General features: G+C 47.4%; 1 protein-coding gene across 6 annotated transcripts in view; it reads right to left on the bottom strand.

The window, feature by feature from the left end:
• The window catches only part of NDRG4 (NDRG family member 4), an 865,926-nt gene that overhangs the window by 248,980 nt on the left and 594,425 nt on the right, over window positions 1-22,521 (bottom strand). The window contains exon 1 of one of the 6 annotated variants that reach the window (XM_069654574.1): window positions 15,614-15,786. The exons of 4 other annotated variants lie outside the window; for them this stretch is intronic. In XM_069654574.1, the coding sequence (XP_069510675.1) occupies window positions 15,614-15,634 (21 nt within the window). In that variant the 5' untranslated portion in view covers window positions 15,635-15,786. Of the gene's footprint in view, window positions 1-15,613; window positions 15,787-22,521 lie in introns of those variants that run through there. One more of the 6 variants, XM_069654584.1, reaches the window with a different exon arrangement.

The following is a 22,521-nucleotide window of genomic DNA, read 5'->3' as shown; positions in this document are numbered from 1 at the left end:
AACCACCCTGAGTAGGGTTCATGAAACAGGCAGGGTCATGGCGAGGACTTCGGCTGTCACAGGTCATTTCACATTTGAAGCCCACACCACTGGCAAAGAGGCCAAATTTGTTGTTTTTGGGGCCTCAATTGCAATCCCTGGTTCCTGTCTGTGGCTTGAGCCCCAGGATGCCTCCTAAAATTGCATTATTGTGTCAACAGCCTTGAAACCAGGACGCTAGACCGTTCTTTTGAAGTGAGGTCATCTGTCCACTTTAACAAGCAGTCCCGCAAGAACAGGGATGTGGGTAACCAGATGAGAGTAGACCTTAGAAGTCTCAGGGCTATTAGTAGCCCATAGACACACAGATGTGATCAGAGCAAATACAATATGGAAAGAGCTAACCTGTCATTAAAGAGATAACACGCTCATCACAATGCAAATTCCATCCTACTACAAATTAAACTTGAACTCACACTGGACCCAATACATCACAACACTTCCATTAAATGTTAGGTAGCTTGAAGAAGAGCGAAAGATATAGCGAGATGTGAAGTGGTTTATGCAGTGTGAGGAATTTTATTTGAATAAGTGAGATCATGTTACTGTTTCGACCTTACCCTTGCTGTCCAAATGCTCTGGTTCTCGCTATAGTGCAAACAGACAAGACTGGGCGCTATCCACCCTCTACTTCAGCCAGAAAACTCTGTCTGCACTTACCTCGTCCACACTCACTTCTCCAGACATGTATTTGTCATGCATTTGCTTTGTCTGCATCCGTTCATCGGGACGGTGGCAATGGACGTTGTGAAGGTGAGCTTATGGTTAGGGTAAAAGAGTGTCAGGCAAGTGAAAGATACAAGGTATGGAAAAGTAAAAGTGTCAAACTGAATGTATGGCGAAGTGAACGCCGGTGAAGAAAAGACACATCCGACGAGACATCGATTTAATTTCCTTCACTACCATTCATGAAAACGAGCCATTGTCATTGAATATAAAAGGCAACCACTGCTTAGCTGCTGGACTGAAATAGTCATCTGAGTGAATGCAGAGTATTATTAACTCTAATGAGGACAGTAGACTTCCTGCGGGTTCAATCACTCCAGGTATTCAGTATTAAGACGGTACAGTCTTGTAGACCTACTCTCTGACAGCTTCCCAGCACAGCACTTCATGGTTCCCCATTTACTTTAGCTAAACTTTCCAAACTTCTGTGCCGGACCAATTCATGAGCCGAGGGTACTCAGGCCAGTATTTCCACACTGACACCTTGAGCATGTGGTAAGGGCACTGGTCCCGGGCCAGAGGCCCCTCGTCAGCCACCCTTGGGTCCAAATCATTGTGACAGCAGTCAGAGGTACCTCTCTGGCCAGGGAGTAGGAACGGTGACAGTAGGACAGCATAGACAAGCCAAGACCATGGTTAGGCCTTCGGAGAAGGGGAGCAAAATAGGTGGTAGGAATATGTGTTAGTGGGTGAGTCAGGGATGATTTCCTATGACGAAAGTGATGGGATGCTGCCTGGAGGAATTCTCTGTGCTTAAACATTGGTTCAAACACTTCCATCCATCACTTCATTTTCCTGGTGAAACCGGTTGGGCCTGTGGGGCAGCTTCTTATTATTGTCACTCTTACCTTTACTTTTTCTGTGGCATGGTAATGTAAGCGGGTCCTGGCCATGATCATGCGACCCCTCTATAGACTTTGCCTCCTAGGATCCCATCTGGCTGGACATAGTAATGGGATCTTGCTGGGCCCGGTAATGGGTTCTGGCTGGACACGGTAATGGGTTCTGGCTGGACACGGTAATGAGATCTGGCTGGGGATGAGGCGTGGAACCCCAGACCTACTGGCTATAACAGACTACTCAATTGCCCCCTTGCTGCCCATCATTTCAAAGCCTAATTTACAAATGCCCGACCAGGAATTGCAAGCAACCATAAGGTCACCGCACAGGTCTTATTCATCATTATCATAAGCTTTCACTGTACCTTGAGATTAAATACTTGATAAAATCCCAAAATTATATCAAAGACATGGACATTCTCTTTCAGTAGACAGGGGAAAGATTGTGAGGATCCAACGTCCAGCGCGGTAAGATTTTAGGAGTGTTCATGCTAAATGCAAGAAGCTCAATTATATCAGAACTTTGCCAGGAAGTGATCTCACCAAATCGGCAAACATCTACCTACTGAGATTTCGTGGCGTGGTTCTATGACTTATTTTCGCATGGTCGCCTAACAAAAAGACGTTTTTTTTCCAGCCGATTTTAGGCGGCCTGCAAAAAGTGAAAATATCCCCTTGCATTGCCTCCCAGCCCCACCCTCTCTGCCCAGATGACTTCTAAGTCGGGGGATCGACCCCATCAATTCCCCTTCCTCACCTGACACTGCTTCCCTCCCTACCTCTGACATCCCGTTCCCAAAATCACACACACAAACACACACACACACAAACTAGGGTGACCAGATTTCGAAAATAAAAAACTGGGACAGGCCACTGACATGGAAGTAGGACTACAGGTTCAGCTGTGAAACTGTAGTCTTACTTCTATGTGGGTGGCATGTCCCATGTCATGTTACAGCACCCGGGGTCCCAAGCCTATTTTAAGCTTAAAAGACACATCCCGACTTTGGGGATCGGGTGCATACCATCCCAGGATTTTGGCTAACTGGTGGAAAAATCATGATATCTGGCCAAAAACCGTGATGTTATCACCCGATTCCCAAATCCCGGAACAGGGTTTTCAACTTTAAAAAGTCTCGGGACCCTGGACGCAGGTGCAAATACCCAGACAGTCCCGGCAAAAACCGGGACGTCTGGTCACCCTAACATAAACACACGCAGATACACACAGCAACACTTAACTGTTCTACCGTAACTGTCAGACCCTGCGCACACTCGTGTGCGGCAGGGGCATGACAGTTCGATTTATAAAGACCGGTCTGTCCGGTCGCAGAGCGGTCCTTCTAAATCGAACTTCTTTGAATTCAGGCCAGTGAAAACGATCTTTTCACTTAGTACCAATAAATTACTTGCACACTCCTTAATATTTCAACGTCCTTGCATTGAAAGAAAATCCAAGACTATCTGAAATCTTCATGAATTCTGTGATACACTGAGGCAGGAGGGGCATTAGAGCTTGAATATCTAATTAAAGAAGAAGCATTAATAATGTTTACATTCAACCTAACAAACAAGATGTCTGACATACTTCCACCAGAGTAAATGAAGGCCTTGCCTCCTCACATTGTTCCTACGTTATTGAAAACAAGAACAAATTAGCATTATTGGTGAGAAAATGGGACAATTACATAGGACTGAGCTTGGGGAAGAGACGCAGGGGGCTCCGTTTGTAAGAGGCAGCAAATCAGGCAGAGAGTACAGTGTTGCTAACAGAACACTGTACAAAGGGTACACACCAAGGGTGGATGAGTAGATTGCAGGGGTAGCAGAGGAGCTGGGGTGGGCGGGGGACACAGGGACGTGGATCTATGGAGGGGCATAAGTAGGGTTTAGTGGAGCGATGAGCGATTGGCAAGATGTTCTTTGAAGCAAAAGATCTGCATGACGATTTCGAAAGCGTAGGATGGCGGGCGGCAGTCTTATCTGTGCTGGTAAGTTGCTCCAGAAAAGGGGTGTGTTACAGGCAAAAGCATGCTTCCTGTATGTACTCCTCTTGCAGTTCTTTATTTCCAACCTTGTGGTGTGGTGGTCTCTGGTGGTGTTCTGGCCTCGGGAAATGGTGAATTTATCAGCCAGGCTGAGTGGCGTTTCGATTGTGACTGCTTTGTAGGTGATGCTGGCTGTCTTTAACGTGATGTATGCTTGACGGGGCGCCCAGTACTGCCCCTTGAGGAGGGCAGTGATTTGATTGAATTGTCTTAGTCCTGTGATGAGGATTTCTGCATCATGCTGGGTGGCTTTCAGGTGGCCAAGGCGGCATCTGGGACTCGAGTGTTTATGTTGCCAATACAGCCCACACGGGGAGGAGTTTCAGGTAGCCAAGGCAGAGACAGACCCAGGGGACCAGCTGGCACAAGTGTCTAATAGGAGCTTAGAGAACTTTCTATATACGAACGGGAGGGATATATAACCCCAGGTGAGTCCGTCTTCAGTAAGAGGGGTTTGTGTGAGGTCAGATAAGGTGCAGAGGGACCAAGAGACCAGAGAGGAGTGTGCAGAAGGTGGGAGAGGAAATGCAGGAGTACTGGTGCATTTCGAGAGAGTGAAAATAAGGTGTTGGGATTGACAGAGTAGCACCCGTTTTGCCTTATGTCTGGATGTGAATGAGTGAGAGGAAGAAGATTATTAGGGGGGAGGATGATAATAGAGCTAGGAGGAGTGAGAGGGGGAGTAAATGAGGGGGGAGATGAGAAGAGATACAAGGAGACGAAGGAGGAGTAAAATCCATAGGGAGGTAAAGACTATCAAGAAGGAGAGTGAGAAAGAGTAAGGCCCAGAAGCATTGTCGAGAGGAGAGAAGAGAGAGAGAGAGAACGAGATAGATAGATAGAGAGAGAGAGAGAGAGAGAGAGAGAGATAAGGCTAAGGCCTTTGGGCCTCCTCATGGTAGGGCAAGCATAGATAGTAGGGGAGCACTGTCTATAGTGAACCACATTTTGTAGGGAGCCTAGGTTACAGAGGTGGGAGCTTGCGTTAATGATGATGCCAACAATACAGGGTCCACCCCAAGACTCGGAGCCCCAGTTGCCTTCATTTATATGTTGTATGTACTTACTAGTATTGTCACAGGTTATTGACTACTATGTCACAAGTGGTGTCACTGTGGGATTGTTTAGGTACTGATACAGAGCCACCCAGAAGGGTAACAAGAGGGAGAGCATCCAGTCATAAGATTGGTTAGAATAACGTAGTCAAAAAGAAATGGTGGGCACCACTCTATGTTTATCATCTTAAACTAATTAACCCCTGGTAAATTGCTTAATACTTCACCAAACTATTCGGGCGCACACCAGATCTACCTTGCACTTCGGTGAAAAAACATATAAACCAACATATCTTGGGTAACCTCCCAAGATGCTGGATGCGCTCCTGTAAAATACAATCTACGATCAATTATATAATTGTCAAAATGCTGTTGAACAAATTCTTCACTCTTCTTAATTATAAACCATCATTTTATTGTTGTCACCATATTGCATCTTTAAAAAATGAGGTTGACATAACTTGGCCAATGCATTTCGGACCAATGGTCCATCTTCAGGGTATCAAGTTGTCAGTCAGTAGTACTGAGGTGTACTTCAATTAAAAATGTTCTAAAGACAATTTTAAATGTAATCTTATCTCACCACAGAATTACGGTGAACACTGGCTGCATTACTCATGCCAAAAGGTAGCGTCTCTCTATAAACTCATCCAAGCATTCCCAAAAGACTGTGCTGTGCGAGACAGTAGTCGGAACAACTACCTAAAAGTGTCACCCTTAAAGCGACAGGGTGTGACTTATATAGTGATGAAGATGTCACAGTCCCACGTAGGGGGAATGCACAGGTACAGGCAGGTCTGAAGGTAGCCATGCCACCAGGAAGCTATGGAAGAATTGTACCAAAATCGTGGATGACACATAAGCATTCCCTAGACCTGGGAGCTGGAGTAGGAGACGGTGATTGCATAGAATCAAAAGTGGCCCTATTTAACTAGCACACCGTTTCATATCAGATCCACCTAGGGCAGGCCATAGCCTAATTGATATGTGAATGGATCCCAATACTGGCCATAGGGGAGGTGGAAGAACTAGATAAGACGAAATGAGAGGCTGGTTTTGGTACGGTGATTGCAGACAAACCTGGGAATGGGGGGTCAGGAGAGGATCTACTGCTGGTGTGCCTGCCACAGCTCAAAGACTGGATCCCCTGCTCGTAAGAATACTATATCAGAAGCTGAGGGGAGGACCCAGAAAGTACAATTTTCACAAATAAATGGGGGTTGCTGTATCAAGTGGAAGTGAACCTGAAGGGCGATCGGGAGGACCGATACCAGATCCCAATACCCAGACAATTCCAAAGTACAATTTTCACAAATAAATGGGGGCTGCTGTATCGAGTGGAAGTGACCTGAAGGGCGATCGGGAGGACCGATACCAGATCCTAATACCCAGACAATTCTAGAAGGCATCCTTGGAACTGGCTCACTCACATTTCGCAGCAGAACTTTTAGGTCTCTAAAAGACCCAACAAACTATCCTGAATCATTTCTTTTGGCCTAGCTTCTATGTCCACATTAGGAAATATTGTGAGACTAGTCACATCTGCCAGAAGACCTGAGTTGCAGATGTGCCAAAAGCGCCTCTGCCATCTTGGTGAATCTGGATTATGCCAACAGGTATTTTGAGTCTTTTCCCTTACAGAACACCACCACCAAAGCCATACCGAAGGCACTGGTATCCTTCAACATCAGAGTGAGGTTAAACAATCTTGACTGATCACTGTCGCAGTTTTATGTTGAAGCTAATGAAGAATTTGATGAACATTAAGTCACAGCGCACCTCATTTTATCACCCCCATGCGGACGGGCTAGAGGAATGGTTTCATCAAACCATGAGCCAGTTGTTGAGAAAGCTTGTGACTGAAGATGGTCGTAATTGCAATGAGCTGATCCCCTGGGCCCTGTTCATGATCCATAAAAGCCCCCAGTTATCCACAGGTTTTTCATAGTTCAAACTGAACTACAGCAGGAATCCCAGGGATGTACTCAGTATCCTAAAAGAAGGCTGGGATGACCCAGGAGGACATACTAGCCAGCATCCATCCTTTCACACAAAATAACAATGAATGAATGAATGAACAGGTCGGAAAACTGCTAAGGCAAGAGAAGGGCCTACCTGGAATCATTTGCCATTGGAGATATGGTAATGGCCCTTCTTCCAAGCACCTACAAAAAACTCCTTGCCAGCTTGCATGGTCCTTACATAGTCAAAGAAGTGGTATCTCCCTTGCCTAATAAAGTACAACAGACTGAGAGGAAAACCTTCCCGTGTATACATACCATCTAGGTGAAGGTGTGGAAGGAAAACAGTAACTCCTTATTGCTGTCTGGTCTATTATCGGAAAAGGACCAGGAAGCCTCTTCTCCCCAAAGAAATTCATGGGATCATCATACCACCGAGCTAAGCACACAACAACATAAATATCTGGTGGATTTGGTGAAGGCCTTTCCTCAAGTCTTTTCCACCCAGCCCAGGAAAGTGGACAGGGTCTTTCATCATATTCTCACTGCGACCCCTTGTAAAGACTGGAGGGGGTTATCTGTACTCCTGCCCTCTATATGGCAGAGTAGAAGCACAGAGCACCCCAGCCAAGATTCTCTAAGCGGTAGCAATGGACGAGCAATCAAGGCTTTAGCTCTCAGGGGGTGATGCAGGCTGGTTCTTAAATACTGTGGAGTCCCCAAGCCCCCACAAAGGAATGTCCACACACTATGTTAGTGATAACAGTTCTTTATATAAATAAGGCTCAGAATATATACACACATAATAACACACTTTGTGCTCAGGCAATACTAAAATGATAAATATGTACAATATCTATGTGGTACCACAATTCACTCTTGACTCCTTTAAAATGCACCAACTGCTGACAGTTGCAATGACATACAAGTCTAATAGCAATGTAAACCAACGCCAGACATAGGAGGGATACAAGTGGATAAACAATTGGCAGAATTCTTGTCCCTACCAAAGACACAGTTCTGTGTGAGGATCCCCCACACCTGGGCAACCTGTAAATAAAGTATATTGACAAGCCCAGTCCATATATTGTTTAGCAGAGTCTTGTTCCTTTCTAAACATGTCCTACTACCCCAATGTACCTGATTAAGCTGAGTTCTTCGAGGGTGCATCGACAGATCCTTCTTGAGTGAACTCCCTTTAAGGCAGGAGCCACGGATTGTCAAGATTCCATGAAGAAAATGTGAACAATGTCATAGAGGCAGCAGCTTCGGTCCTGGCGGTGCTCGTCGATGATCGGTCGTGGACGTCCTGCGAAGATTAGGCGTGCGGTACACCTCGAGGACGAGAGGACGTTGCCGCAAAGCAGATCGATGAAGAACGTAGGCCCAGCAAGGGCGTAGGGCCGTCTGCAATCGGGACTTGACCACGGCTGGCTTTCGGATCTTAGTCTGCATCTTTGTGGACTTCGGGTGGCGGGAAACCCACCAGCAGATTCTCCTTGGTTTGTCAGCGACCTTGACTTTCTCCGGCAGGATAAAGTGGTCGACGGTGATGAGCAAGGGAGTCTTTGATTTCAAAGCTTCTTAGGCAATGGAGCGCTGCGACTCTGGTCTACGTGGTTACATCGGTCCTCCGAAGCTCGGTTGACGCCGATAGTCGTCGACATTGACGTCCTGGTGCCTCACTTCAGATTCCTCAGCGGTCCCCGTCTCTGGTCGGCAACCTTTCGAGGACTGATTTCCAGGGAGCCTTGTTGAAGGTTAGCTGGTGCACGATGTTCCCTCGTAGCTCAGGAAGAGGTCTCCTAGCCAGGTCTTCTCTTGGATCAGTTCTTGGAGACACAACAGCTTTCGGATTGCGTCAAAGGAAAGCAGCAGCAAAGCCTTCTTCTTCCAGCTGTGCTTCAAGGATAAACATCAAGTTTCAACTTCAGCTTATGAACGATTATAGTCAGTGAGAGGTCCCCAGATATACTGTTCTGTCTCTCATTCACACTGCTCAGCCAGGCTCAGGCAGCCAATCATTCAGAAGGGCATTCAGCAGGCAGGTAGCCAAACAGGCTCACAGTACATTCAGGCCATTCTTCTCCATCCAGACACTCACAACAAGGAATGTGGATTGGGACAAGCACCCAGTCATTCAGCACTCCAACCTGCATTCATACCAGTTTCGGGGAGGGCTGGCTCATTCATTGTGTCACACACCAAAAAACAGACACCCATAACATGAAATGTATATTTGTCACACACTCCATTTACCCAGGTCCCACCTCAAGGGTGTGGATACATTCATTGGGAAGGCTGCAGCCAGTCTGGCCTGGACTTCCCCACAATACCATATATGGAACTTCCACCCAACTGCCAGTCAGGGGAAAGGACAGAGTCAGGGCTTCTCAGGACTTTGGGGAAATCAGGTAACAGCCAATTGAAAGCAAGAGGCCACAGGGGCCATCTTGTCTCCTATCATGAATCAATTGATTCCAATGGTAGGGCCTGGGTATCTCAAAATGGAGGATACTCAGTGCACCTGTCAAATTCAGCATGGAGCTGCCACCAGCCCATACCCTGCTGTGTGGGCCACACACAGGTGCCCAAAAACATACACTAGGGGTACAGGGTTGTACCCCCACCCTTGGGTGGCCTAAGGGTATCCCAATGGTCTGTTCACCATAGCCAAAAAGAGGGAGATCTGCACTGTCAGGAGTCCCACATGGACTCCTGTGTAGAAAATAACACAGAACACACATGATAAAAGGTGTACAGGACAAGGGCCTGGAGGCTCTGTCCCACCAGTGCATTTCCAGCATCACACCCCTCTCCAGGTGAAGCAATGAGACTAAAGCCATACTGACTCCCAGAGGCTCACAGAAAGATTGTCAAGGAATAAAGAGCTAAATAGATATTGGAACTGGGAACAAAAGTGAGATCATACAGAGAATGGTCATCTCTGAGTTTCTGGATGCAAAAACCTGATAACACCTAGAGGTTTCTCATAGCCTTTTGATGAGTGTACGCTATCCTGGAATTCATTGCCTTTCCAATGCTAAGTACAGATAAGCTAGAAGAAACCATTGGAACTTCCAAGTTCACCTCCACTCTTGACTTGATGAAGTGATATTGGCAAGTGCCCTCCTACACTGATTCAAAAGAGAAAACTGCCTTTTCCACACCAGAACGCCGCTTCAAGTTTGTAGTGCTTCCCTTTGGACTTCATGGCACTCCAGCTATCTTTCAGCACATGGTGGATATTGCCCTGGAGCCATGTTGCACTTTTTCCAGAGCTTATCTCGGTGTTATCATCATATTCAGTTAAAAACGGGAGGAACATGAGACATCTGTACTTGGTCTGAAGTTGTCAAAGGGAGGTAGGACTCAACGCCAAACAAGCAAAGTGCCATGTAGCACAAACTATGGGGAAATAGCTGGGAATTCTAATTCGGGAATGGATGTATCCTGCCCTAAGAAGCAACAAACTAAAGATTGAAAGATCTTACTGCCTAAGACTAAGAGGAATATCCAAGCCTTTTTGTGGTTAGTGGGGCATTATAGGAGGTTCATTCTGAACATGTCTGCCCTATCCACAGATGGACTGGCCAGATATGCCCCTCCCTATTTCGCAGGCCCACTACATGCAAGAAGCTTCTGATGCCCTGAATACAAAGGTATGCATTTCCCCGGTTCTAACGATGCCCGGCTTTGAGAAAGAGTTCCTGGTGCAGAGACGCTTCCCTGGTAGAGCTTGGGGTGGTGCTATCCCCGGTAAAGGAGGGCGAGAAAAACGCCATCCGTTTCATTAGTTGTAAATTGTTTCCCAGAGAGCGCAATTGTTTAATTTTCAAACTGGAGTGCCTGGACATCAAATGGGCCATGGACACCCTAAAATATTATCTGACTGGGAGGCCCTTTTCTCTAATTACAGATCGCGTCTCACTAGTATGTATGCCCCTATTAAGGACAGCAATCACAGAGTCACATGTCACATCTTAGCTCTACAACCATTCTATGTTTTTGTGGAGTCACAAGAAAGAAGAGGCAGGCAAAGGTAGTTTTTAGATGAAGAAGGCGACCGAAAGGAAAGGGTGGAGGTATGTGACAGAGTCATGAATATGAGCCTTAGGGGAACCCAAGGGCCCCTTTCAAGTTGGGGTAGACAGACTATCAGGGCAATGCTAGAGCCAGGCCTACTGCTGAGAGATGTGGGGGAGCTGAGCGAGGAGGCTCTTGCGCCTAGCTCCCCGGTATGCCTGGAGTTGTGTTGGTGAATTAGTAACTCTTCTCTGTCCTGGTGCCTAGCAGACTCTGTCCTGGACAGGTCTCTTTCTCCAATCTTTCAGATAATGCCCCATTATGGTACCTGTTACCCCGATGCAAGACCCAGAAATTACAATTATCAGCATGCACCACACTCCTCATACCACATTAATGGCTAGTGACCCCAAGAAAGCAACATCTTCCAAAGACCACCAACAAGGACTACGAGTGACACAATGGCCCAAACGTTAAAGCACGACCTGGACCTTAAGGCAAGAAACGGATTCCCTGATAAAAATTGAATTTCCCCACCTATTCATGATCTATATGGGAGACCCAACACATATGCCGCAGAGTCCCCAAAATTGCAACAGGGGAAGAGTGGGAAAGCAGCAGTAGACCTAAAGCCAGCGGGAGCTGGGCAGCAGTGGCAGAGACCAGGAAACACTCTCGAGAATTTGTAGGGACTGTGACTAACTTGATACTGGCGGGGAACAGGGACTGAATGCCACCATAGACCGTATGGCTTGCTGTTAGAAAAGGGAGGATAAAAAGAGGCCGAGCTTAAAGCCCTTATGAAAACTCCCATGAGAAATTCCAGCACACAAGCGGAGGAGGTAGGCAGAGTTTCGGGTAGACAAGGCACTTATTGGCTCAGGGGCACAGCTGACCCGAGAAGCCAAAGGGAGTTAAGGCAACTGTCTGGAGAGTGGAGGGCTGTATAATCCCAGGAAAGTCAGTCTCAAGTGATAGGTGTTCAGCTGCTATCAGAGAAGGTGAAGGATGACCAACGAGGAGAGTGGAGCAGGTGGAGAAGTTGGCAGAAAGTACTGGCGTGTTTGGAGAGGATGAGGGTAAGGTGTTGGGGTTGAGAGTGGTACCCATTTTGCTATATGTCGGTATGAGAGTAAATGAGAGGGTGAGAGTGAGATGAACATTAGGAGGGAGGAGAGGAGAGTAAAGATAGGAGTTAAAGGATGAGTAAGATTGGGAGGCATGAAGTAGAGACAGGAGGTGTTAGAGGAGGAGGACGATCAGAAGTGGGGTGAGACTAGGGAAGAGAGGGAGGAGTAAGGTTCCAATGCAGAGTAGAGCGTGAATAAGAACTGAAAGGACATCTACAACGGGTAAGGGTACAGCAAGTACCAAATGACCCTGGTATAGGTCACCTAGAAAGTTCCGGAATAATTGAGATAGAGCTCCGGCCTTTAGACCTCCAAAGAGAAGGGCAAGCCTAGACTGTAGGGGAATCCTGTCTATAGTGAACAAATATTACATTCAGTCTTTTGGGATTAGGGCGCCTGGGTTAAGGAGGGGGAGCTCACTTCAAGGTTGAGGTCAAGCATGTAGGGACCACCCCAAGTCTTGGATCCCAGTTGCCTGTATTTGTATAAATAGTGAACTAGTCCCCCATGTGTGACACAGCTCCTCCAAAGACACCACATATTCTGAACCAGGACACTGGCTGTGAGAACACTCCTTTCAAAGGTACCATAAATGCTGAAAAGGGATACTGGCTGTGGGGCAGGCCCTAGCAAAGACCCAACAAATGCTTAACCTGGACGCTGACTGTGGGAAAGCTTTTCCCAAAGATGCTTTGAATGATCAGCCAGGATACCAGCTGTGAGCAGGCTGATAGGGCAATAGAGCAATGCCCACGTGCCAGGCCATGATTCTATTATAGGATGTTTTTTGGCCAGAGTAGGCCAGTTTCGTAAAATACTAGACTAGATTTAACCAATGCTACTAATCAAATATGCTTTCAGATATATTATGTGTAACATATTTTACCAAAACAGGTAGTAGTACACAGCCTGTTCTGGAAATTAACAAATGGTAATGCATGATTGTGGTCCACTTTTTCATTGGTGCCTGGACCTATTTTTATAACCCGGGATGTGAGACGACTCGCCCCACGGAGGCAGAACCAGGACACTTGGCTGTAAGAAAGCAACTTCTTCCCATGCCAACTTGAATACTGGCCATGAATCGCCAGCCCATCAGCTGTGAGACAGTTCCCTAAAGAAACCACAAATGATGAACCACACAAGCCAACTCTCCTTACACACTCTAATGAGTACTTCTGTAAGTCTGCGCATCAGCAGCGAGGCAACGTATCCGATGAAACCCAGCAGGGTCGTTCCAGGGGGTACTTTTCAGAGCAGTCAACACATATTGCGTGACGTACAAATGTCAGTACAGTAGCATGTCCACGGCCTGCAATGGCAGGTCGGTGCAGTGGGCAGCAACTGCAAGGACCACCTCTTGCACCGACTCTGCCCAGGCAGTGACTCTTCCCTGTAGTGACCCTCCCTTGTGATAAAAGTTACCCATTCAATTACTCTACCTGCAGTACCCCTACCCGCCCTCGCAAGACCACGCCCCCACTGTAGTGAAGCTCCACCTGAAGAGGCCCACACCTGCAGCTGCCCTCCACCCTCCCAGAACCCGTCCCGTGCAGTGACCTTGTCCTCATTGGCGTCAAGGCCTTAGAATTCTAAAACTAGCCCTCCCAGTTTCACTCGGACCAAATCCTCCCTCCCTAGCCCTTGCCTCTCTTCTCACTAACATAGGGGCACCAGCCATTCTCTACCTTCCCTGTAACCCCTCCCATCCACAACCTCTGCACCCTGCAGGACAGGACCCCCCTCCCCTACCCCCCATCTCTCGGCAGCCACTGGACAGCGTGGATGCAGCAAAAGAAGTGAATCATGACCTTGGTCCAGCCCAGCCGAGCAGAGTGCGCCATGGGATGGGAAGACCCGGAATCAGAACACGGATACGGAAGTAGAGTGGGGCGAATGGACAACAAAGAGATTGTGTGGGGGTGGGCATTTTGGGGTAGAAATGGGCAAGCAGATGAAGTAACTGGGAAGGCAGAAGACGAGCAATATGGCACCTAAAGGGGGTGCCTGGGGTGTATGCAGAGAGGTTTAAGGCGATGACATGGCGTGGCACGTGGAATACATTGAAGCAATAGCATGGCGGGAGGCAAGACCAATTAAGAGTGTGGGGGGTGGGGTAGACCCAGAGGAGGGCACCTTAAATGAAAGGCAGAGAATAGGGTGGCAGGGAGTAGGGAAAACGGAGATTGCGGAGCTAGGAGCCGGGGGGATGGGGAATCGATAATGAGAAGGGCTAGGGGGGGGGGCGCTAGGAGGGGTCAAGAATGGGTGAGGCGGCGATATGGGCGACTGAAGGGCAAATGGATGCATGACACAGCAAACGCCAGGCGAGCCAGTCGGATAGCTATGTGGGGCCATGTACCTGCTGTCAAAATGAGTGCAACTGAAGGTCACCACTTTCAGTCCACATGCGGCCCTTTTCCGACGGTAACCAACTAAGCGAAGCTGAGTTTGACATGCGTAACAACGGCCACGTAGCAGCGCCGAGAAGCCGATATACACGTGACTTCATAATATTCTTATTTGACCTCTAGCGTGACAGCTGCAGATACTCCAAACCTTTCTCGGCACCCAAGGGATGCGCCGGCTACTGATGGGAGAGGGAGGTGTTACTAACGGGACGGAGGGGGGCTGAGGGGGCTATAGCCTCGGGTGTTTTGGTTGTAGCCCCCCATAGAAGTTCAGGGGTTACAGCCCAAAGGCAAGCTAGCCCCGAGTCCAGCCAGTCCTGACATTAGCCCGGATCTTTTCCAGACCTAGCAACACCCCCTCTACCTCTGCTTGGTCACAACGATGGCCCATCCCTTGCGCTGGCGGCGAGACGCTGCCTCCAGGGCAGGCGCCAGGTCGCTTCATGGCAGGGCTGTGGCACCCTAGAAGCAGGTTAGTTCTAGAAGAATCCCCGTGAGCGGCGAGGGCACCTTTTAGGGCCGAGACACTCACATAGAAAGCACGTGCACTATTGCGATACCGCGAGTTTTGCAATGTCACGACGAAAAATAACCCACGCACACGGAGCCTTGCACCAAAAGTACACAGGGAGCACAATTACTAGACCTACAATCGGCACACCACGCATATAGGCAAGAACGGAACGCAGTTCGAATCGTGTGTGCCATAGGCAGGTATAAAATGCAAACTGGCGTGGTATACTTGCAGTTCACTGCAATTTACATTAACATACACAACCACACACATACGGTACACTACCAAGGGCAACGCATACCCAATACATAAAACATGTACACAAAAACACACGAACGTATATGTAACTGATACAACACACAATTCATGTTTTACACTCTACAGTTCACACAGAATGCATGATGTACATACACCATGACTACACGGCACGTACACATTGGACACACTAAACACAACGTATAGCACATATATAGTACAACACACACATGATACAATGCATGCAACACATACACAACACAATGCATAAAAAGCAACTACGCAACGCAGAAAAGCACACAAAAGCATTGGTACATAATTCATAATGTATAGTGCGCACGAACGTGCACAGGACCGCAGAATGCGCTCAGAATCCCGTGTGCATGCACACACGGGCACGCAAGAATCCCGTGCATGCACACACGTGCACACGCATAGGCGTTGAGGGCTAGCCGGTGAAGCTGCTACTGTCCCCGCTGTGCACGGGCAGGTTGTGAGGATGGGCGTGCTCTTATTCATAGGGAGAAAGGCACACGCGCGGATGGCTTCGGGGTGCCGTGGGCGTGCAAGGTGCACCCTTCCCTTCCTCCCCCATGTGGTCCCACATACCCCGTCCCAGCACTGCGGCATGGCGGCGAAAGGAGCGGGCCGGGTCCTCCGGGGAGTGGCGCTGCTGGAGGTTCAGGGGCAGGCGCCAGCCACACGGGATGCGAGCGGATCTGCAGTGCCTGAGCCCCGGAGGAGAGGGGGGTATAGAGCCGGCCCCACCCCCGCACGTGTCTGACGGCTTTTTTTTATTTTGCTGCAGTAATGACAGTCAGGGGCTCTGACTGGCTGATCTCGACACCCCCACACCCAATTGGCTGCAATAGGGAAGATCGATATGTGACTGATGGATGCAGCCCACCCAAACCCAATCACTCTCTCCGTCCGACCCCTTTACTGAGCCGCCCCCTCCCTCTTATGCATCTGTAACCGCCATCTCTCCCCTACCCCACTGTCACCATTTTATGACACCCCACCCCGTTATTTCTCCCCCTACCGATTACCACCCCTTCAATGCACCTCGTTTCCCGTCCGCCTCAACGCCCCCAGCCCCGCATCCAATCTTTCCAATCACACCCCCCCCTGCACCCCATGCCTTTCAATTTGTCAAGGTTATTATGAAGGTCCTCAGACACGAGGGGGGACCCAGTCACATGAGGAAACGGGGCATTTTATTGCGAACGTGAGGGGTGGATCCCTCAAAAGAGAGTTTCTTACTTGAACACCCCCGTTTTACCTTTGCACCCTCTCTTAACACGTGTTTCTTACCCCTTTCCCACAAAGCCTCCTCATTCTCATAATCCCTGCCCCCAAAGACTATCCCATCATTTCTGTCTTACCTACTTTTTGGCTACCCTCGCCTCTTTCACCTCACTCTTCCTATTGCCCTTCTCTCACCCCCACCCCCACATCTGCCTACAGTTGAATGGTACCCCATCTCATCGAACCTGTCTTTTGAAAGGTTTCCTTATCACACCAAAGTCCCTTTTCCTCAACCCTTCTTCCTCTGCCCACATAATTTCCTGTCCCGCCCTAAGCATCACTCCTTGCTTTCCTGTTCCTTGTATCCCATACAATGGCGGTGAGGGGGGGCACCATCTTTAACCAAACTCAAAGTGACAGAGGCGGTCATTGCTGGCCTCTAGTCCCACTGATTATAACATAGGCCCAACTGTCCACACTTCCTTAAGGCCGACTCTATTATGGTCGCTGAAACTAGACAACCCCATGGCAATGTCATTGCATAGAGTCAAAGCACCTACCCAGCACCAGTGTTTGGAAAATCAAACCACGTAATTTGGGAGGGTATAACACCAACAACGTTGACTCAATTGTTGGTCATTTTCATTCAAACTTCTATGCCAACAAGAGCTACGTTCCCTGCGTGAATGTAGGGAAACACACAGAAAACGGCATTCCTGTTTTTTCACCCCCATCTGCCGGCTCTGTGGGGTGTGTGGCATCTGGCTGCAGTGTGTTCTCATTCATGCAACTTTTCAATAAGCATGGGGACCCACTATTGTCAGAACTCTACAGGCATGATGGAGGATTTTTCAATTGGAGGGTTGTAAATATTATTTCTGAACTGGCCGAGACCCCTCAGTCCTGGCAAACATCTACAACACAACGCGCAAAACCGCAGTTGACACCAACGCCCCGCTTGAGAACTAAAAAGCTAAGAAAATAAAGCACGCCAACTCATGGTTCTCCTCAGAACTAAACGAACTATGCTCCTTAAAACGCAAAGCCCTGAGTAAATGCCAAGGATCCCCTCAGGACGCCACGCTCATCGCTTATAAAACCCTAGCCAAGCAATACAAGCAAGCTACAGTCAAAGCAAAATCATCCTCCTACAATGATAGGATCACCAACGCCACCTCTGAATCCAGAGAACTCTTTGCCATATTTAAAGAACTGCCCACACCAGTCACCAACTCACAAGAAGTCGTCAAAGATGAAGCTCGGTGTACCAGTGTTCAAACAGCCCTCCAACTCCTCCAAAAAAAGATCCATGGCCACCACAACAACCTCTCTAAACATATCATGACAGAAAACTACACTGCAAGTGAGGACCCTAAAGACAAAAACCGCTTCTCGTTCAGAGAAATAACCGAGTCCAAAATAGTGGCCATCATGAGGAATATCAAACCCTCAAATTGCAAAGGTGATGCTCGTCCAGCCTTTGCTCCTTTTCTCAAAACTTTCATCAATGCCTCTTTCAAATTGAACTCAGTCCCTGATAGTCTAAAAGAGCCTGGTTCCGCCCACTTTTGAAAAAACTCTTGTTAGACGCAGAGATAGCCAACAATTATAGACCTATCACCACCGTCCCGATCTTGTTTGAAATCCTGGACAAAGTTGCCTATGCCCAAATCCAGCAATTCCTAGAAGAAAACAGCATTCTAGGCAAAAGGCAATCTGGATTCCACCTGGCCCATTGGACAGAATCTGCCCTACTGGCTCTCAAAATACAACTTGGCGACATTATGGACAAAGGCAAACTGGCACTTCTCCTACTGCTTGACCTATTGGCTGCCTTTGATCTCGTCAACCACAATATCCTCTGAAAACAACTTAAAAATGCTGCCCACTTCTCCCCTCAAGCCATAACCTGGATCGAATGCTTCCTCAAAGGGAGACTCATGAGGATTTTCTCAGACTCTGCCTGTAGGGCTCCCACCACCATACACGGTGGAGTCCCGCAGGGCTCATGCACGGCTCCCACCTTGTATAACATTTTCACCCTCCCCCTCTTCAATGACCTGGATCATCACGGCATAGCTTATACTAACTATGCCGACGATACGCAAGTCCTTCTCCCACTCACAGGTCCCTATGAACGGCGCTCAGCTGCCCTGGCCAGCATTTACACATCCATCCAGACATGGATGGCAGCCAACGGCCTCTGTCTCAATGGAGATAAAACTGAGATCCTCTTGGTAGGGACTAAAGGGACCCTCAGTAAACCTTCCCCCCAATACTCGACATTTAACATTGACAACCCACCTATCACAGTATCACCATCGGTCAAAACGCTAGGAGTATTCCTCAACTCCTCCCTGTCCATGACACGCCAGGTCAGTGCTATTGCCTCATCGGCCGCACTCACCACTAAAATTATTAACACTGTCAAACCATTCCTATCAACCAAGAACTGCCTTAAGATTGCCAGGGCCACAGTAGGCACCAAACTCGACTACTGTAATGCCCCCTTATTGGGCACCTCTGCCAAAAACATTAAAAAGCTACAAATTACACAAAACAATGCCCTCTGGGCAGCTCTGAGCATTCCCAAAAGGGAACACATTTCCCAGGCTTGAAGAGAGGCACATTGATTGCCGGTCAAAGAGCGCACCCTATTTTAAACCCTTGCAATCACACACAAGTGCCTTTCACAAAATGCCCCCCCACCTATCTGATAGGATCACCCCGTCACTTCTTCCAGGCCCACGAGGTCACACCTCATCAACCAAATCAACGTGCCATCCTTCAAAAGAGCCAAAGCAGGGGGCGCGAGCTTCCAACACCTAGCACCCAAAAACTGGAACGCTCTCCCTACAGTACTCAGAAACAAAACATCGTACACAGTATTCCAGAAAGCTCTGAAAATCAAACTATTCACTTAGCCATCACTGCTGACCAGCCTCCACCCATCTGTAACGTGCATCTAGTGACCCGCCTCTATTCTGTTCCACTGTAACCACAGAACCTGTACTTCTGTTCTGCCACTGCTGAGTCACTAATATTCTGAAATGTCATGTAACTGCACAACCTGTCACTAATATTCTGAAATGTCATGTAAATTGAACAACCAAGCAAGTAACCTGTAACAGCTCCACAATGCCTAAGGGCCGCTGTGCGCTTTATACATTTAAATCAATAAAACAATAAATAAATGCAGGGAGTGAACTGGAAACAGCCAGGGTGCTCCAGAGGTATTTTCCTGAGGAAAATATGGTAAAAACGACACAATCGGTTATGTAGGGAGCACATGGAAAACTCCAATGGATTCCATGTCACAAACAGTTCACATGAGAATTTTGCAACACATGCTCATGCTGTCTGCGTCCGAACAAAATCCATGAGCCCTATCTCATTAATCTATGCCAGCATTGCCCTGAAAAACATGTTTTCATCCTGCCAGTGCCCAACAATATATGCCAGCAGGCTAAATGACAGAATGCAGGCTGTGCCAAGTACACATCAGCATGCACAATAAGAACACATTTTCATCCTGCCGGGGCATAATATTTATAAGAATCGACAGGGTAAAAACATTTTCATGCTGCCTGTTCCCAACCTATTCCAGCAAGCCAATGCAAACACATTTCCATGCTGCCTACTTACAGTAGATGCCAGCATTATCCTGTGCAAACACGTTCATTCTGCAATTTCCAATTTACTCCAGCATGGCACTGCATTACATATTCATAATAGCTGTGCCCAGTATATACCAGCATACCACTGTAAGAACACGTCACATTTTTCGTGTTGGATATATCTTAATATACAAATATTGCCAATGTAAATCATGTTCGTGCTGCCTGTGCCCATTATATGCTAGCAAGTCAATGTAAAAACATTTTCATGCAGCCTGAGCCCAATATATGCCAGACTTACATTTCTACAATTATCGTCATGCTGCTTGTGCCTAGGGAATGTCAGCATGGCACAGTATAATATTTTCATGCTGACTGTGCACAATATATGACAACATAACACTCGAGAACACATTTTCATGGTGGGTTTGCCCAAAATATGTTTTGTATCATGTTTAAGAACCCAGTTACATGCTGGCTGTGCTCAGTATGTGCCAGTATTACCACTATAAGAACACATTTTTATACTGCCTCCACCCAAAATATGCTAGCATGTCACTGTAAAAAAAACATGCTGGCTGTGCCTAATGTATGCCATTATTGCTGCTGCAAGAAGACATTTTCTCACTGTCTGTGCCCAATATATGACAGCATGTCACTGAAGAAAACTTTTCCTTGCTACCCGTGCCAAAGATATATCAGAAGCCACTGTCAAAACACATTTTCATGTTGCCCATGCCTAATTTATGGTAGCAACATGCCACTGTGGCAACACATTGATAATGCTGGCTCTGCCCAGTAAATGCCAGTTGAAATTGTCATGCTGCCTATGCCCAATCTATGCCCCTCAGGCCATTACAACAAACAATTTCATGCTTACTGTAAGCATATTCTGTTTAAACCAGCTAACTAATTATAAGCATAGCTAGCCAATCGGCCGGCTCTTGCCGGATCCGAGATCCGGCATCAGAAGTCTGGCCGGTTGTTGGACCCGGCCTGCCTCAGCCCCAACAAGGCTTTACTGAGCCCCCAGCTTCGCTAAGTTAAGCTGGGGGCTCGGTGAGCTAATCTGCTTTGTGCGCCTTACCCGAGCTGTCATTTGCGCATTTGCAGGTTTTATTTGCCAAGCCTGTTTCTTTCTTCTGGCCTGAAAGGGACCCCACAGGAATCAATGGGCCATGACTATCATTGGGGTGGGGGCCATCGCTGTTAAAAGCAGGCTTTCAACATGCTGTGCACACTGCGGTTTTCCAAATTTGCATGCTACACTTTCATAGGGAAAAAAAAGTTATTTCCAAACTCAAAAATGCAGCTTAAACTTGCATTTTTGTCAGACTACCACACAAATACCCCGTAATTTTTGTGCCCCTTCTTTTGTGTTTCATCACTGGTTATTTTTAAATGTGTTATATGCTTGTCAATGTGCTTACTCACTCATACATGCTTCTGTTGTGCTGACAGCAGTTATTAGGAAATTAAACTGTGGGTTCATGGGTGCCAACTTTTGATTTTCACTACAGGGGCAGAAATACCCCCATCTTCACCTTGAATATAAGCAAGCGACCAGCCCAACCCATGCCGTGGCCAAACACATTTTATAGCACTTGTTTTTTTATATAAGGAATTGCAAAAAGTCCTATGATTAACAACCAGATTTTAATATATAGCCTCCCAGCAACAGCATCTCAACCTGCTGAGCTACCCTGGTAGCCTTCTACTACAGAGTATGTCTATGGATCCGTTCATGTACTAAAAACCACTGCATTACCAACAGTATTTTGTGTGCACCACTGCCATGGAAGTGATTTCAATTGGAATTCATGTACAGTGTGGAATTTGGAAATAAATAGCATGAGAGAAATTGCACCATTTTAAAACTATTATTTTGAACATTTCCTTTGAGCGGAGGTCAACTGCTAGTTCTGCCCCCTCCTCCAAATTCTACCCCACCCTAGCCCTTGTGGGATGCCCCTTACCTTTTTTTCATTTCCACTACTGGTTATAAAGGACTGGCATACAATCATAACAGATAACTAATGGTACAATGTGGTTTCCACTAGGGCAGCACACACTTTCAGGGATTTGTCCTTCCCTCTTTTAGATAGGCAACACACCAACTCTTTTAGGGACAGTACTTGTGTGAGGAATTCGACCATACAGGCTTTTTTGAAATTTTAAATAAAATTGAATGATGGTAGCTCAACCACCGGAAAATGTGTGGGAATAATCTGCACACATTTTCCTATGCTCACCACAAAACATACACATAGACCGTGTACCCTGGGTGGACACAGCCTACATGCACCGCCCCCCCCCCCTGTCATATTTAGTTGGAATATGACAGCTAAGAGTGCATCAAGGCATCTCGGGGGAAGGCAAAACCTTTCTCCTGCAATGGCCTCCCTAATTAACTAACAAAGTCTCAATGGATCTGCCTTGCTGGTGGCAGCCTTGCATACTAATCAGAGTTAATTCAAACAGGCCCACGGGGGGCCTGGTCACAGGACTAACAAAGGACAGGAAACCCCAACAACCTTTGATATGCACTGTGTTAACCTGAAGCCAGCTCCCGCCTCTCAGTATCAAGGGCAGTGACTTGTCATGTCTGGGACAGCTGTTTACAGTATTCATCCCTGCAGGCGGACCCCATTC

Source organism: Ambystoma mexicanum, chromosome 1p (assembly GCF_040938575.1).
Source record: "Ambystoma mexicanum isolate Mex_15411 chromosome 1p, UKY_AmexF1_1, whole genome shotgun sequence".
NCBI classification, from domain to species: domain Eukaryota; kingdom Metazoa; phylum Chordata; class Amphibia; order Caudata; family Ambystomatidae; genus Ambystoma; species Ambystoma mexicanum.
The sequence above is the reverse complement of the archived record's forward strand: the minus strand, read 5'-3'. Positions and strand labels throughout refer to the sequence as shown.